The following is a 13,687-nucleotide window of genomic DNA, read 5'->3' as shown; positions in this document are numbered from 1 at the left end:
GAGGAACAACCTTGCACCATGGGTTGATTTACTGCAAAATCTTACTTGCTCTGGAACTGAAGTCCCATCTTTGATTCCTGGTCTTGGCTCAACTTTTAATGCAACTCAGTAAATCTTGGTCACTCTGAGGTGGACTGGCCTAGCACATTACAGGTCATTTCCTTCTCTTTTTTTTTCCCCCCAAACTTGCAGCAAGTGATTGGATTCCCTCCAGGTTTTGCCCACAAGAGCAGTATGGTGTAGCTAGTGAAGAGGTCTTTCACAGTCCCGAGTAGTGTGACACTGATATATCTGTCAGAAAGCAGATGTCCCTGATGACTCTCCCCTGCTAAACTCCTTCCCAGATTCTCATTCCAACCTGATGTGATTTCACTTGGGAGCTGGGATCTGTTCCTTGGAACTTTGCTCCAAGCAGAAACAGCAAACCAGCATGGTACAGGGAACTTTGGACTACTTGCTTCACTTCTTTGCTTTAACACATCATTGAGATGGTACAAAAACTCACTTGCCTTCCTGTCAGCTACCTGTGATACAGGACTGAGCTCCAGGACAGCATGCCCCAGCTCTCTCTGTTGCTGGGCAGGTCTCCTAGTGCCAGGAGGAGACCAGCATAGTGCAGTTTGGCATGTGCCCTGCTGCCCAGATCAGGACAAAAGGCACTACAAGAGCATTAAGCCCCACATCATCAGCATAGAAGGACATGAAACTGCTGGAGCAAGTCTAGAGGAGGACACAAAGTTGATAAAAAGACTAGAGCACCTCCTCTGAGAAAGCTGGGACTGTTCTGTCTGGAGAAGAGGTCATGTGGAGACTTCATAGCAACCTTTCAGGATCTGAAGGGGCTACAGGGAAGCTGGAGAGGGATTCTTTGTTAGGAACTGGAATGACTGGACAAGGAGTAATGGGTATAAATTGAAAGAAGAAAACTTTAGGTTATTAGGAAGAAATTTCCTGTGAGGGTGGTGAGACACTGGCACAGGTTGCCCAGGGAGGCTGTGGTTGCCCCAGCCCTGGCAGTGTTCAAAGCCAGGTTTGATAAAGCCTTAAGGAACCTGGTCTGGTGGGAGGTGTTCCTGCCCATGGCAGTGGGTTTTGGGACTAGATGATCTGTAAGGTCCATTCTGTTAACATTCTATGACTCTGTGATTATCCCTGCATGGCTGGGTCTTACCCAGATGCAGAACAGCAGTGCTGCTGAGACCTACCAGCCAGACATCACATGGCCACATGCCTGACTAGTGGCTGGGCATGAGGAATAGCTTATCACCCAGAAACCTGCCCATTAACAACCACTCCCCTCACTTTCCCAGCAGGGACTGTCACACCCAAGCTCTCCAGCAAAATTGCCCCATGGGTGCTTCCTCACCTGATTCAGGGGTAAAATGCTCAATGAGCTAAAGCTGCTTAAAGCTGCTGCCCTGCAGGCACACACCAAGCAGCTCCTGACAGCATGGGCCAGAGCAGCTGTGGTGGCTGCACCAACTGGGTGGAGGAGAGTGACTTTTCCACTAGCACCATTAGGGCTGAGTGCGAACAGTGGCTGGATTCTGAATGGAGGCTCTGGACGGTGTGCTTTTTTATTTGACCAGCTCAACCTTCTGCACCTGCTCTGCTGAACAGCCTGATCCTGCTTCAGTGCTTTAGCCAGTGCATCAAAATCCATCATCTTACTGACATCGGTTAGAACTAGGTGAGTTATAGAGCATTTTAGTGATTCAGGCTAACAACAGGATCAAATGATTTGTGAAACTGGACATTTGTACTGTGAAATAGTACTTTTTTTGATGCAGTGTCTTGTTAGTCTGCATGGCCTTTAAGGATGTTAGAGATTGGACAGCTTGTTGCCAATAGCACAGACCATCCAGATTTGAGCTGCAGTGTAGCTTGTCAGGCTAACATAAAAAGCTGCTCTGCCTTTCTGTGTGGAAAAAAAAAAACCAAACCCAAAAAGCACTATGAATAGTTCCTGCTGCAATGCCAAGAATCATATACCAAGCAAGAGAAGAAACTTACTCAAGGGAGTCTGCAAACCATTTTAACTAGGAATCAAATAGGGTGTTTTTCTTAATGGAGTGCTAAGCTACATTAGCAAAAGTGACGTGACTTCACCAACGTGTAAGTGCATATAAAAACCTAATGTAACAATGTTTTCAGAGCAGGGAAAAAGACATTTCTAAAGCTGTGTTGGAAATGTTAAATAGAATACATTTGTAGCACTTCATTTGTAACATTTTTCGTCTTATTTCTTATATATATATATAGTCTTACAACCAGCTGACACAGAAAAACACAGAACAGCCCTAAGGATATCTACACATACACTTTCACTACAAGATTCCCGGGGAACTGGGGTGTTAAATTTGCAGGCTGCCAAAGTGGTCCACCCCACTTACAACCTTCAGCTGGAGGAGTTGCTTTAGAGCAAACAACCTGTTCCCAGCCACCACCTTTCAAGGGGAGGGAGGGGAGGATGAGGTTCATCAGCTGCCCTGAGAGCAACAAGGTAATGGAAACCTAGGGATACATCCTGCACTTGCAGATACATGCCCCAAAGCCCAGTATTTGGAGTACTTGGGGACTGCAGGGCTGCAGCAGGCGCAGCAGCCAGCTGCTCTGCTCAGGAAATAGGCTGCACCTGGGATGGGGCAACCCTGCATGCACATTCAGACTAGGGAATAAGGTGCTGGAGAGCAGCACTGTGGAAAGGGACCTATGGGTCTTGTCAATGGCAAGTTGAATACGAGCCAGCAGTGCCCTGGCAGCTGGGAGGGACATCTGTGTCCTGGGGGACATCGAGCACAGCACTGCTGGTCAAGGGTGGAGATCGTCCTGCTCTGCTCTGCACTGGTGCAGCCTCACCTTGAATATATATGGATATTAAGCTGTTAGAGTGTCCAAAGGAGGCAATGAAGATGCTGAAAGGCCTTGAGGGGAAGCCATGTGAGGAGCAGCTGAAGTCACTTGGTTTGTTCAGCCTGGAGGAGACTGAGGACAGATCTCTTCACTGCACACAACTTCCTCCCAAGGAGCAGTGCAGGGGCAGCAATGATCTCTGTGCTCCGTGACCAGTGACAGGACCCAAGGGAATGGCCTGAAGTTGTGTCAGGGGAGAGTTAGATACTAGGAAAAGTTCTTCCCCTAGAGGGTGTTTGGGCACTGGAACAGCTCCAAGGGCAGTGCTCACAGCACCAAGCCTGACAGAGCTCAAGGAGCATTTGGACAATGTTCATGGTGTGATCCTTGCAGATATCCTGTGCAGGGTCAAGAGTTGGACTTGATGATCCTCATGGGCCTCTTCCAGTTCTGAGTATTCTGTGATAATGATATCACAGCCCCACCACTGCTGCCTGGCCAGAAGGGCTGACCCCTTTTTTTTAATCCAACCACCCACCAGCTCTGGCAATGGAGGAAAACCCAATCATGGCAGCAAGTTTTCACTTTATGGCTGAGGTGGGCAGCAAGGGCTTCCTTCACACAAAGTAGGTCCAGGACTGAACTCACTTCACTGTTACAGGTATCTGCTTTAAGGAAATGAATCACACACAGATCCCATCATTCTCCCCCAAAGCCAGAAGTGCTTTGGCTACTTCAGATGCAGATAATGAGTTACTGAAACTAATCCCACCCTGGACATCATTAACCTCCCAGCCTCACAACTCAGGCATACAAATTTTGCTGTCACACAGCTCACATTCAATAAGATTAGAAAATGTGTGCTTCCCCATTTCCCGCCTTCCCAAAAGCAGTTGTGTTGAAACAAGGAATAGTACTGAAGAGGTGGGATTAAAATTTAAAATCTGATCTCATGGATATGCTAAGCTGTTGTCCTAGTAGTCAGCAGTTTTTCTTTTTCTTTATGGGCAAGATAAACCTTTTTACAAGGAAAAACATCTGAAAAACACAACATAACTTCCACAAAAAAACTCCACCAAAACTCCACTAAAAATCCAAAATTTTAGTCTTGGAACAATGACCCTTTTTACAAAGAGATTTGAAGGGTTGAGTGTACATATTCACAAAAGCAACAAACTAAGGCATATTCTCCATAGCAATGTTTATACTTGAAAAACTCTGAAAAGCCATGTGACTCCATTGCATTTAAATCTTGTCAAGGTACAGGCAGTAAAAACTTTAAACCTTTGAGTTACTTCTCCACGTAGTCATCTGTCAGTTTATATGGTTATCAAGAGTACGATCTAGATTAATTCCAAATCACCGCAACAAATACTCTGGTAAGATCCTGAAGCTTAAACATTAAAGTGCTTGTTAGAAACCAAACATTTCAGTTATAATTAAGAAATGTTAAAGATCTTACATTCCTTACATATCAAGTCTGAAAGTACAGTATGTACACAATCTTTGTTAGGAACTGCAGTGATAGGACAAGGGGTAATGGGTTCAGATTGAAGGAGGGGAAGTTTAGGTTAGATACTAAAAAAAAGTTTTTTACTCTGAGGGTGGTGAGACACTGGCACAGGTTGCCCAGGGAAGTGGTGGCTGCCCCGACCCTGGCAGTGTTCAAGACCAGGCTGGATGAGGCCTTGAGCAACCTGATCTAGTGAGGAGGTGTCCCTGCCCAGGGCAGGGGGTTGGGAGTAGATGATCTGTAAGGTCCATTCCAACCCTTAAATTCTATAATTCTATGATCTACAGTCTTGTTTTTATAAATAGGAAATAATTTATCAGTGTATCTCCAACAGGACTTGTATCTGAAGGGAAGCTGAAAGACACTGATTTGGCCAGAAAAAAGAAGCAAAAACCCAGAACAGTCATCCCATGCATAGAACTATCAGAATTATGCATCCCAAGTGCTGCCACTTTGGCCAATCTCCTTGACTAATTCTCTTTACATTCATTCATGAAGCACTTGCCAGTACATTGCCAATAAAGAACTACAGCATCTCTCTTGCAACAGAATTCCTTGGGTCTCTAGGACTGGCAAGGCTGCTGTTAAAGAGAAAACACAATTAAACAGGAGAAATACACCCTTCAATGTATCACAGTTTGCAGAGAGAACTCTGAACCAGATAGAATGCCATACAACAAAAATTTTGGACATTCATTTCATTGTTTCAAAGTAGTTCTTACTAAAAAGTAAGACAAAACTAATTCAGAGGCATCTGTGACAAATTTTAAAGCCTACATGAGCTTTCTTATAAAGCCCTAACTGGTTCCTTTTGATCCAGAGACACAGTATGTTTGCTAGTCAGGTCTCTTGCCCCGACAACAACAAAACTTCTCCATCCCACTACGAGTCTTGTGTGATTTTGACTTAACAGTTTTGCAGCATGTGGTATTACCCTGTGCACAGGTTAAGCCTGTTCCACACAGGACTAACACGAGGTACCAGTGAAATGTCAGCATTGTGCATCATTGTAATCCCCATAGAGCACACGGTTTTCAACAATCCCCTTCGAAGTACAGCATGACAAGGTTTCAAAAAATACAAACAACCTCAAAACACAAAGCCCAAGAGTGTTCATTAAAGCACAATCGAAAAATAATTACCTTCCTCTCATTGCTTTTCAGTTCTCAGCTGCCACTAATGGCAACATTTTGCCTTTTCAGGTTCTGCAACTGGACTTTGTAATTTTCAGACAGATAAAAAGTTATCCTCACTCACATAGAGTAACAAGATTACAAGTAAAATCAAAAGCCACAAAATAAAATAACAGTGAACATTCCATAAGCAGAGTTTAAACTTTTGGTCAACATTTCTGCTAGGCTAAAGGCAAAAGTATGCTGTACAAATATCACTTCAGCATCTGCAGGAATAAGCCTTGTTTAGCTCAGCCTCAGTTTAGTGGGTGGTCAAGCCTGAACTATGCAACTTCTTAAAAGAACAGGTAGATAGAAGATTGTAAAGCTATGATTTCTTCTCTACTTGCACCCATTAGCAGATTCTTCCCTTGCAAAACAACATTCACGTGAAAAAAAAATGTACTGTGGCGCTTGACGGAAGGCAAACACACACACGTGTGTGTGTGTGTGTGTGTGTGTATGTGTGTGTGTGTGACTGTGGGTGGGTGGACAACGAGAGGTGTCAAGGTGACAAACGACTCAATGGGCTGGTTTCTTCTCCACCTGCAGCAAGCTTGAGTGTTGTCAGTTTACGAGGAGGGTGCTGAGGGCTCTTACGAAGGTTGTCGTCCATCTGCAGAGAAACAATGAGAGCCGGATCTGGCAAACAGCAGAGTATAGATCATACAGTTAGTCTGATTTGTCAGGGATGACAACATTAATGATGGTTTGGGGGTCGGTTTACCCTGTTTATTTCAGCACCAGGAAAAAGCAGTGCTTTGGTTTGTTTCTACTCACAAATATATGCTTATGTTGGAGGTGCTGTTCATCCTGTTACATGTGGTGCATCAAACCCAGGGCAAATGGTTTTTGCTCAAGGCATTTTGTCAAGGGTACTGAGGGAAGCAACAGTGCTACCTGCTTCTAAGAGGTCCAATTTTGTACAAGAATCAAACTGCTAACATCTATGGATGCTTCTGTACGTTCAGCACCACGCAGGAACTAACCTTTTCAAACCAGAAACATTCTGGAGGCTCTGGGTGAATCTGTATTAGTTACTTAATAAAGAACTTGTAATAAGATATTTTCAAAGATAGGTTAAAATTAATCCCTGAATATAAACAATTTACATTTTCATGGGAAATCAATCTATGCACTATATGTAATGTGGTATCAAAAATAGCTAACCCAGAATAAAGAGAATCACAGAAGAGAGCACAGGGGAGATCTGTAGGGCTGTCCAGCCCACCTCAAGGCAGGATCAGCTTTGCCTCAATCACACCTGACAAACCTCCATGTAACCCATTGTTTAAAACTTTCACACTTCAGTGCCAGAAAGAGGAGATACAATCAACACCTAATGATACAGAAGCTGATAACAGTTAATGATCTGTTTCACACACTGATGTTTTTCAGGAAGAAATACCTTCTATCTCTAGTTAAAGTGTTCTGTCTGCATGAAAAGATTAATTTCTCTCAAGTATTTTTCACACAAGTTGTATAGCTTTTGATAGGTGCTGAGTGACAGCCTTAGAAACAAAGAACATAAGAAATAAAAGCTAGATGAAGAACAAGCAGGAGAAAGAGTGCCTGTAGGTTAGTTTCTATAGCATTTAGCTGGGAGCAGGGAAAGCTGGTAATCAGTCTTAATTTTCAGGGCCATTTCTGGGTTTTGATCAATACATTTGCCTCCTCCTTTGCTGAATGAACACTTGTGGAAAGATACCATTCCTTTGCTGGTATGCACACCTGCAAGACACAATGTTCTTTAGGCTGTATTAAAAATGCTTTTTTAAGTACAAGGCTTCACTAATTATTCCTTCCAAATGGTGTAATATCCTTCCTGCCTCTCTACACAACGTAAGTCACTAGAAAAGAAGTAATTAACAGCCCACTGTACAGTTGCAGTTGCCATGCAAGAGTATCTGTGAACAAGTAACCACAAGGAAGCAGGAAAATGAGAGACTGAAGCAAAAGTAACCTTTTCAATCAAGTTGGATTCCTTATTTACAAGCTGTGTGAGTTTCTGCAGATTAGCATCTGCTGAATCCTGTCCAGCCGGAGGGTGGCCTGGAGAGTGAAGGCAGAAAGATGAAGAGTGAAAAGGTATTTACCAAAGCTTTTAAATCCTTAAAAAATAAACCCATGTTGGAGAGAAAGTTCATGCAGTGTATTTATGCAAAGAAAAATTTAAGTGGAAAAGCCATTCCGTGTGAAAAAAACAGAGTATTGTGTATGAGCCTGAAGATTTTCCCAATGCTAGGGAGAATCTGAGTATCAACCTTTGCTTTTAATCTTCAGTCCTTTCTGCCCAACTTTAGAAGTTTCTCCACCTCATTTTCCCCACAGAAACTGTAGCATAAAATACAAAAAGTCTAATCTGCCTTGGTTCACAGGTGGAATCCTGGAGTACTAATCCCAACATGACAAAAAGGGGAAAAGAAACATAGCTCACCTGAGACAGTTAACCTGAAGTAGCAAGTTAAAATAACATCACAGAATCGACAGAGATTGGGAAGCTGCTTCAAATGCTCTTGTAACTGTACTCTGGGGAAGCACACTTTATAAATTGGTGCAAGGAAACCAAACACAAAGGCATCCAAGGTGGTAGGCCTAGAAAGAGTGACAAAAGAAAACACCAGGGTGACTGAGGTAAGACATTCAAGACTTCTACAGCCTAAGTGCTTTCTGTGTACTTCAAACACAACTCAGGACAGAACACAGTCAGCTCTTCTGTCATTCCATCTCTGCCTATCAACCTGGTAAATGCTTTGTACTGACTATCTACTGATTCTCCAAAGTAGAGACATGCTGGCAAGATGGAACAGTAACTTCAGCATTAAAACACAGTCATGTACACTAAGAAAACACACTTCTGGCACCACAAAAGTCAAGCTGTGTGCCCTGGGACTAGGATCCTCTCTCACAGAGTCGTCCAGCTTCAGTAGCTAAAGGAACAGATCATTCCCTTTTGGGCCAGTTGGCACTATCTTCTTTCTGCTCTGTGCACATACCACAGGAAGAGGAATGTTCCCAGACCTACACTCTCCTCCCAGGAGGGCAGTAGTAACACCTCAGGCCTAACACATTTCTGCTACATACAAAGACAGGAGGTGACATTCAGTGGCTAGAAAAGTGTTTTCTAGTGCACCTCACATTTTCTTAGCAGCTGTGGGCAGCATCTGCCTCTCTGTGGGAAAGTGCTGGGTGAGGAAGACACCACATTGCCTCAGTCTGAAGACATAGTCTGTGCCCTGTGTGCTCACTCAGACTTACCTGAAAACCAAAGTGGGAGACATGAAACTACTACATGCAGGACTTTTAACATTCTGGCAAAACACACAAGTTCACAGAGTTGTGTGGTACCTGTTTTATTAGTTATTTACTACAACCATCAACAACAACAACAAAAATCACACTCACGTATCTCCAAAGAAAAACTGAGATGTTCCCAATCTCTTCGACAGGAGATTTAGGCACTCCTTGGCATCTCTGTATATCTGATGAGACACAAGACTGTCTAAGAGCCTTGGGTGTAGCAAGGCTGGTGTGGACAGCACCACTTATCATCTGACAGTGTGCTGGACTCCTTCAGTTCTTGTCTTTGACAGAACCAAGTTATGAGGTCTTTACTACACAATACACACCTGAGCTTCCACTTCAGTGAGGCTGTAAAGTGGAGGACCTCCCTTCATCATCAAGATCCTGTTCAGGGCTTCCCTGGACATCTTTCCAGGCAGATACAAGCTCAGTGGGAAGGCAATCCTTGAGGCAAACCATGGCTTGGTCACACTGCAGTAATTTTCAGCCTCAACCCAGAAAGTGTGCAGCTGTACCAACACAAGGAGAAATATAACTGAAGTCTGAGTGAGAATAGCAGGCTTCTTGTAAAATTTGATGTGTGGGACCTCTGTCAGAGAAGCAGAAGCACCAGGAATTATTGTCATTTAAGGCAGGAATTATTGGAATTTAAGGCAATCAGAATCCATAAAGGAATATACTAAGCCTTTGAGTGCAGGAGTATATAATTAAGGCAACAACTACCTTCCAAATAAAGAAAAACACCAAAGATATTCATAGACCTGTATGCATCTGCATAGAATTATGTACATACTATGTATATATATACATGCACACTGCACATTGAAAACATGTACAAAAGTAAGTCGCAGGCACAAAGGATTGGGTTTGAGTTTCTATACTTTTTTCAAATTTTATATAAACCTTAAAATTAAAGACACTATGAAATGATGAGTTTGGAACCAGGACCAGCAGGAGAGGGTAGCTTGTGATACCAACAGGCTCCCCAGGGCAGTGGTCACAGCCCCAAGCCTGACAGAGCTCAAGAAGCATTTGGACAATGCTCTCAGCACATGGTGTGATACTTGGGGCTGTTCTGTGCAGAGCCAGGAGCTAGACTCTCTCTGATCATCCTTATGAGTCCTTTCCAGCTCTGAATATTCTGTGATCTGGCAGGAATATTCTTTCCTGTACAACCTGAAGCCAAAGTCATTCAAGAGATTCAATGTCTGTGGTTTTAAAGCTCTAATGTACTTACCCTGAGTTGGTGAGGGCATGTATTATCTAGAACTGAAAAGTGAAACTACTGAGCAGTTCAAAAGGCTTTCAGCAGTGTATCTCACATCAGACATACCACACCTTAAACAAAGCTTTTTCAAAAGAACCAAATGAAAGAAAATCAGCCACAAAGAGGTGTTTTCAGGACACTGTTCCACAAAGACTGAAAGAAAAAACACTCCTAAGTGTTTTTAAAATGTCTTCAAGGTGCCTTTTAAAATGTCTGTCATAAATTTACTCTTATTACTTGACACCCCACAAACACACACTTCGTTCCTTTTCAAAAGCTGCTAGGCAGTATTTCCAAAACCTAACAAAGCAAAAACATTCCAGCCAGGACTATGGCTGAGAGACTTCAATGTCTCTCACCCTGGGCACCTCTTGCAGCTTTCACTTCCAGATATTCTGACCATTATAAAGTATTAATCAATATTTACCAGTGCAGGAAGCAGTTTCTCTTCAAGTAGTGCAACGTATGCGAGTGTATCAGCTCCTTGTTTGGCAGACAATTCATAATCAGCATTGTATTTCTAGCAATTAAAGAAAACAACAACACAAAGCCATAAAACAGTCTTACACAAAACATTCAGAAGAGATGATCTGTGCAAAGTTACTACAAACCTAACAGCTATCAAGTCAGTAAATATAAAACCACTTTTTGGGACAGAAAGCATGCACTCACTAGAATTTCTCCCCTATGTCAAACCCCATTGCATCTCCCTTTCCCACTTTCCCATCCTGGGATCTCTGGACCCTCCTATTCCCAAAATAAATCTTGTGCCTCCTTCCCATTTGTTACCAAGCAAATCTCCAGTGATACAGAGGCAATTTTTCAGTACTTAGAGACGTGCAAACCTCTGGCAAGTCCCTGTCTTTATTTTTGAAGCAGCATCTGGCACTTCAGCTGGTGTAAGCATTAAAAAAAAAAGGCAAGTGTTCCCATATTTTGCTTTGAATTAACATTCTGAAAGTTAAGAAATTGGATGCCAACAATGTAAGGGACCAAAAGCACAGCTTAATTAATGCAGTTGCAGCTGACTGAGCTTTTCATTCTAACACTGGATTCTTTTAAGATAGATTAAGAGTGGTTGATACATTTTGGGAAAGTGAGTAGATTTGCTTTATTAATTTACAAACAAAGGGTCAGTGCTGACCCTTAGATATCTGAAAAGCAAGAATGTGATTGTTGTACTTTAACTCAAAGAGGGTTTTTTCCCCCTCATTACATAACCCTTGGTATTCAAATGGCTATGAAACTTCTGAATTTCAAAACAACTGTCTAAAATCCCATCCCAAATGCAGCTTTCAGATTCTGTTTTGCTCCCCCCAAAGATTTAAAGTTTCAATTTCATGGCATTATTCATCAGACCAGGCAGGAACTGCATTTCTAATGTAGAAGGAGAACAGTGGGCTGAAGGACCATCTCAGAAATAAAAAGATGATGTCATGGTTTATTAGACATCTTTATACTTGGTGAAAAGAAGAAATCACATGGCTTCATTCTTTGTGAATAAAACATTAAGAGATCTGCAAAAGGCAAGCAAAGGGCAATAACCTGATGTGCACCAAGAAATGCCTGCAGATATTTTTGATCTACAAGCTACAGAAAAACTACATAGATTAACAACAGGACTGTATGTATCACCCTGCAAAGAAAGACCACTGGGAAACGAACACCCATTCAAGCAGTTAAACCTGAACTGTGATATCCTAGGTCTGCAAAGCCACAGTGACATTAAAAGTTTTATAGTTACAAGCAGGTTGCTCAGTAAGAAACTGCTCAGTTAAGGGCAGTTTGTTATGCTTTTCAGTGAATATTTTTTTGTGTGTGTCCTGTTTTTAAAATCTTTAACAGGACTAACAATCAAACCTTCCAACAGTAATTTCTCACCCATCACTTTGCAATGTGTGGAAAGGCACTGGGTCTGAACTGAGCCCCAGGTTTTCTGGAGCCTGTACCAGTGTATGCAGGACACCTGCAGAGTCACCACAAGGCAGGGAAAACAAATCTCTTTGAAAGAGACCTACCTGCTTCCTTAAAAAGTTTAGTATTTTTGCTGGCTGAGAAATAACAATGTCTTCTGATACCAAGACTGGTATATCTCCTAGAAGGCATAAATAATACAGTCAGGAATTTATATGGATGAGTTCTTACATAGTTAGAAGGCAATCAGTCACTTTGTGCACTTTCCTTTTCTCAACAGCATGCTCTGATCTCCCTAATGTGTGCACATAAAGTTTTATAGAGCAGGGCAGTTCCACCAAGGTCACAAATACATTTAGGGTACTGTGGCCTTTACTAATGACATTAAAAAGGGCAACAACAAATCAGACTGAAACCAAAGTCTTCTGCTAAGGATCCAACAGACTATTTGTCTGGATTCCAGATACTCATCTTAAGGCAAAAATCCCAGCTCAGCCCAGCTGCCCTCTCAATTCATTCACCTCTGGGCCTCTTCTTTCTACTCCAATCTTTCCCTGCCCTTCCCCACCAAACTCATTTTAACCACCTGTTTTCTCTAGCCTTGCTACAATCTCTGCGTAGCTATGAATTATTCAATAACTAAGTGTCTCCCTTCTGCCAGAAGTTATGCTGGACAGCCTTTGTCATGAGATTGGAGATCAAAGCCTGTAGAGTAACAAGTCTCTGTAAGAGGGGCTATCCTACAGCACATTCACAATGTGACTGCCACAACCAGCCCAACAGGGCAGCATTGCTAAATACTACTGAACTATCAGTTATCAGCAACACTTACTGCTTGGAGTGATTTTTTTTAATGGATTTTATGTATTTTCACTATGAAGAAAGCCACCAAACTTTTGGCAAGTACACATAACTAGTTCTAGGTATCTTCTCCTAACAGAACACAACACACTGAGAAGCAAGAATCAAAGGCTCAACTTCTGCATGAACACAGAGGTGCCTGAACTGATGATCTGGTTAAGCATAAATAGCAGAAGACTTTAACCCTGTAGTGATTTTACCTCTCTGAAATACAAGAGAATAACTTCAATGCTGAGCAAACAAAGAAGCAGAAACATCCAACACAAAGAAGTCCTCTCTGACACCTTATCTTCACCCTTCCTGAGTCAACCTCTGGAATTCAGCACAGTACTAAACATCCCAGCTGGGCTATGTTATAGTGGTTGAGGCTCACATTCCACTTCCAACTGTACCAGCCTGTTAAATTACCTATCATTAAAGAGCTATTTCCATAATCAAGCCTAGCCACGATCATTATAAATATGCAAAGAGGTTAAGAATTTGATTTCACTATGTCATCACTGCCTAACAGAAACAGTTACACTTGGCACCACTGCTTTGTGGACCTTCTGCTGCCTCACCCATACCCATTTTAACCAACTGTCCTTCGAGGCACTTTATCTCTTCCCTTATTCCATTCCCACAAATTCATCACTCTAGATCCCATGAGAGTCACTGAACTGGGACAGGCTGAACTCAGAACCACAAACCCACTGCAGAAAGTGGAACCTGCACTTGTAACACAGATAAAAACTGTGGAGATGTTACCTTTAGGAGCTCTCCAAGAGATATTTATAGTATTCACTGTCAGGGGAGCACCGGAAA

General features: G+C 42.5%; 1 protein-coding gene across 1 annotated transcript; it reads right to left on the bottom strand.

The window, feature by feature from the left end:
• Nucleotides 1-6,043: 6,043 nt before the first annotated feature.
• On the bottom strand, nucleotides 6,044-13,682 carry MTX3 (metaxin 3; the record flags this gene model as incomplete). The annotated part of the gene is made up of 8 exons (XM_009081568.1): nucleotides 6,044-6,154; nucleotides 7,502-7,590; nucleotides 7,976-8,133; nucleotides 8,944-9,020; nucleotides 9,168-9,350; nucleotides 10,536-10,628; nucleotides 12,127-12,203; nucleotides 13,631-13,682. Coding segments are annotated over 8 exons (840 nt in total), but the record flags the coding sequence as incomplete, so codon positions are not given.
• Nucleotides 13,683-13,687: the final 5 nt, after the last annotated feature.

This window comes from Acanthisitta chloris, unplaced genomic scaffold (assembly GCF_000695815.1).
Source record: "Acanthisitta chloris isolate BGI_N310 unplaced genomic scaffold, ASM69581v1 scaffold10329, whole genome shotgun sequence".
Taxonomy (NCBI): domain Eukaryota; kingdom Metazoa; phylum Chordata; class Aves; order Passeriformes; family Acanthisittidae; genus Acanthisitta; species Acanthisitta chloris.
This window is presented reverse-complemented; position numbering and strand designations above follow the sequence as displayed.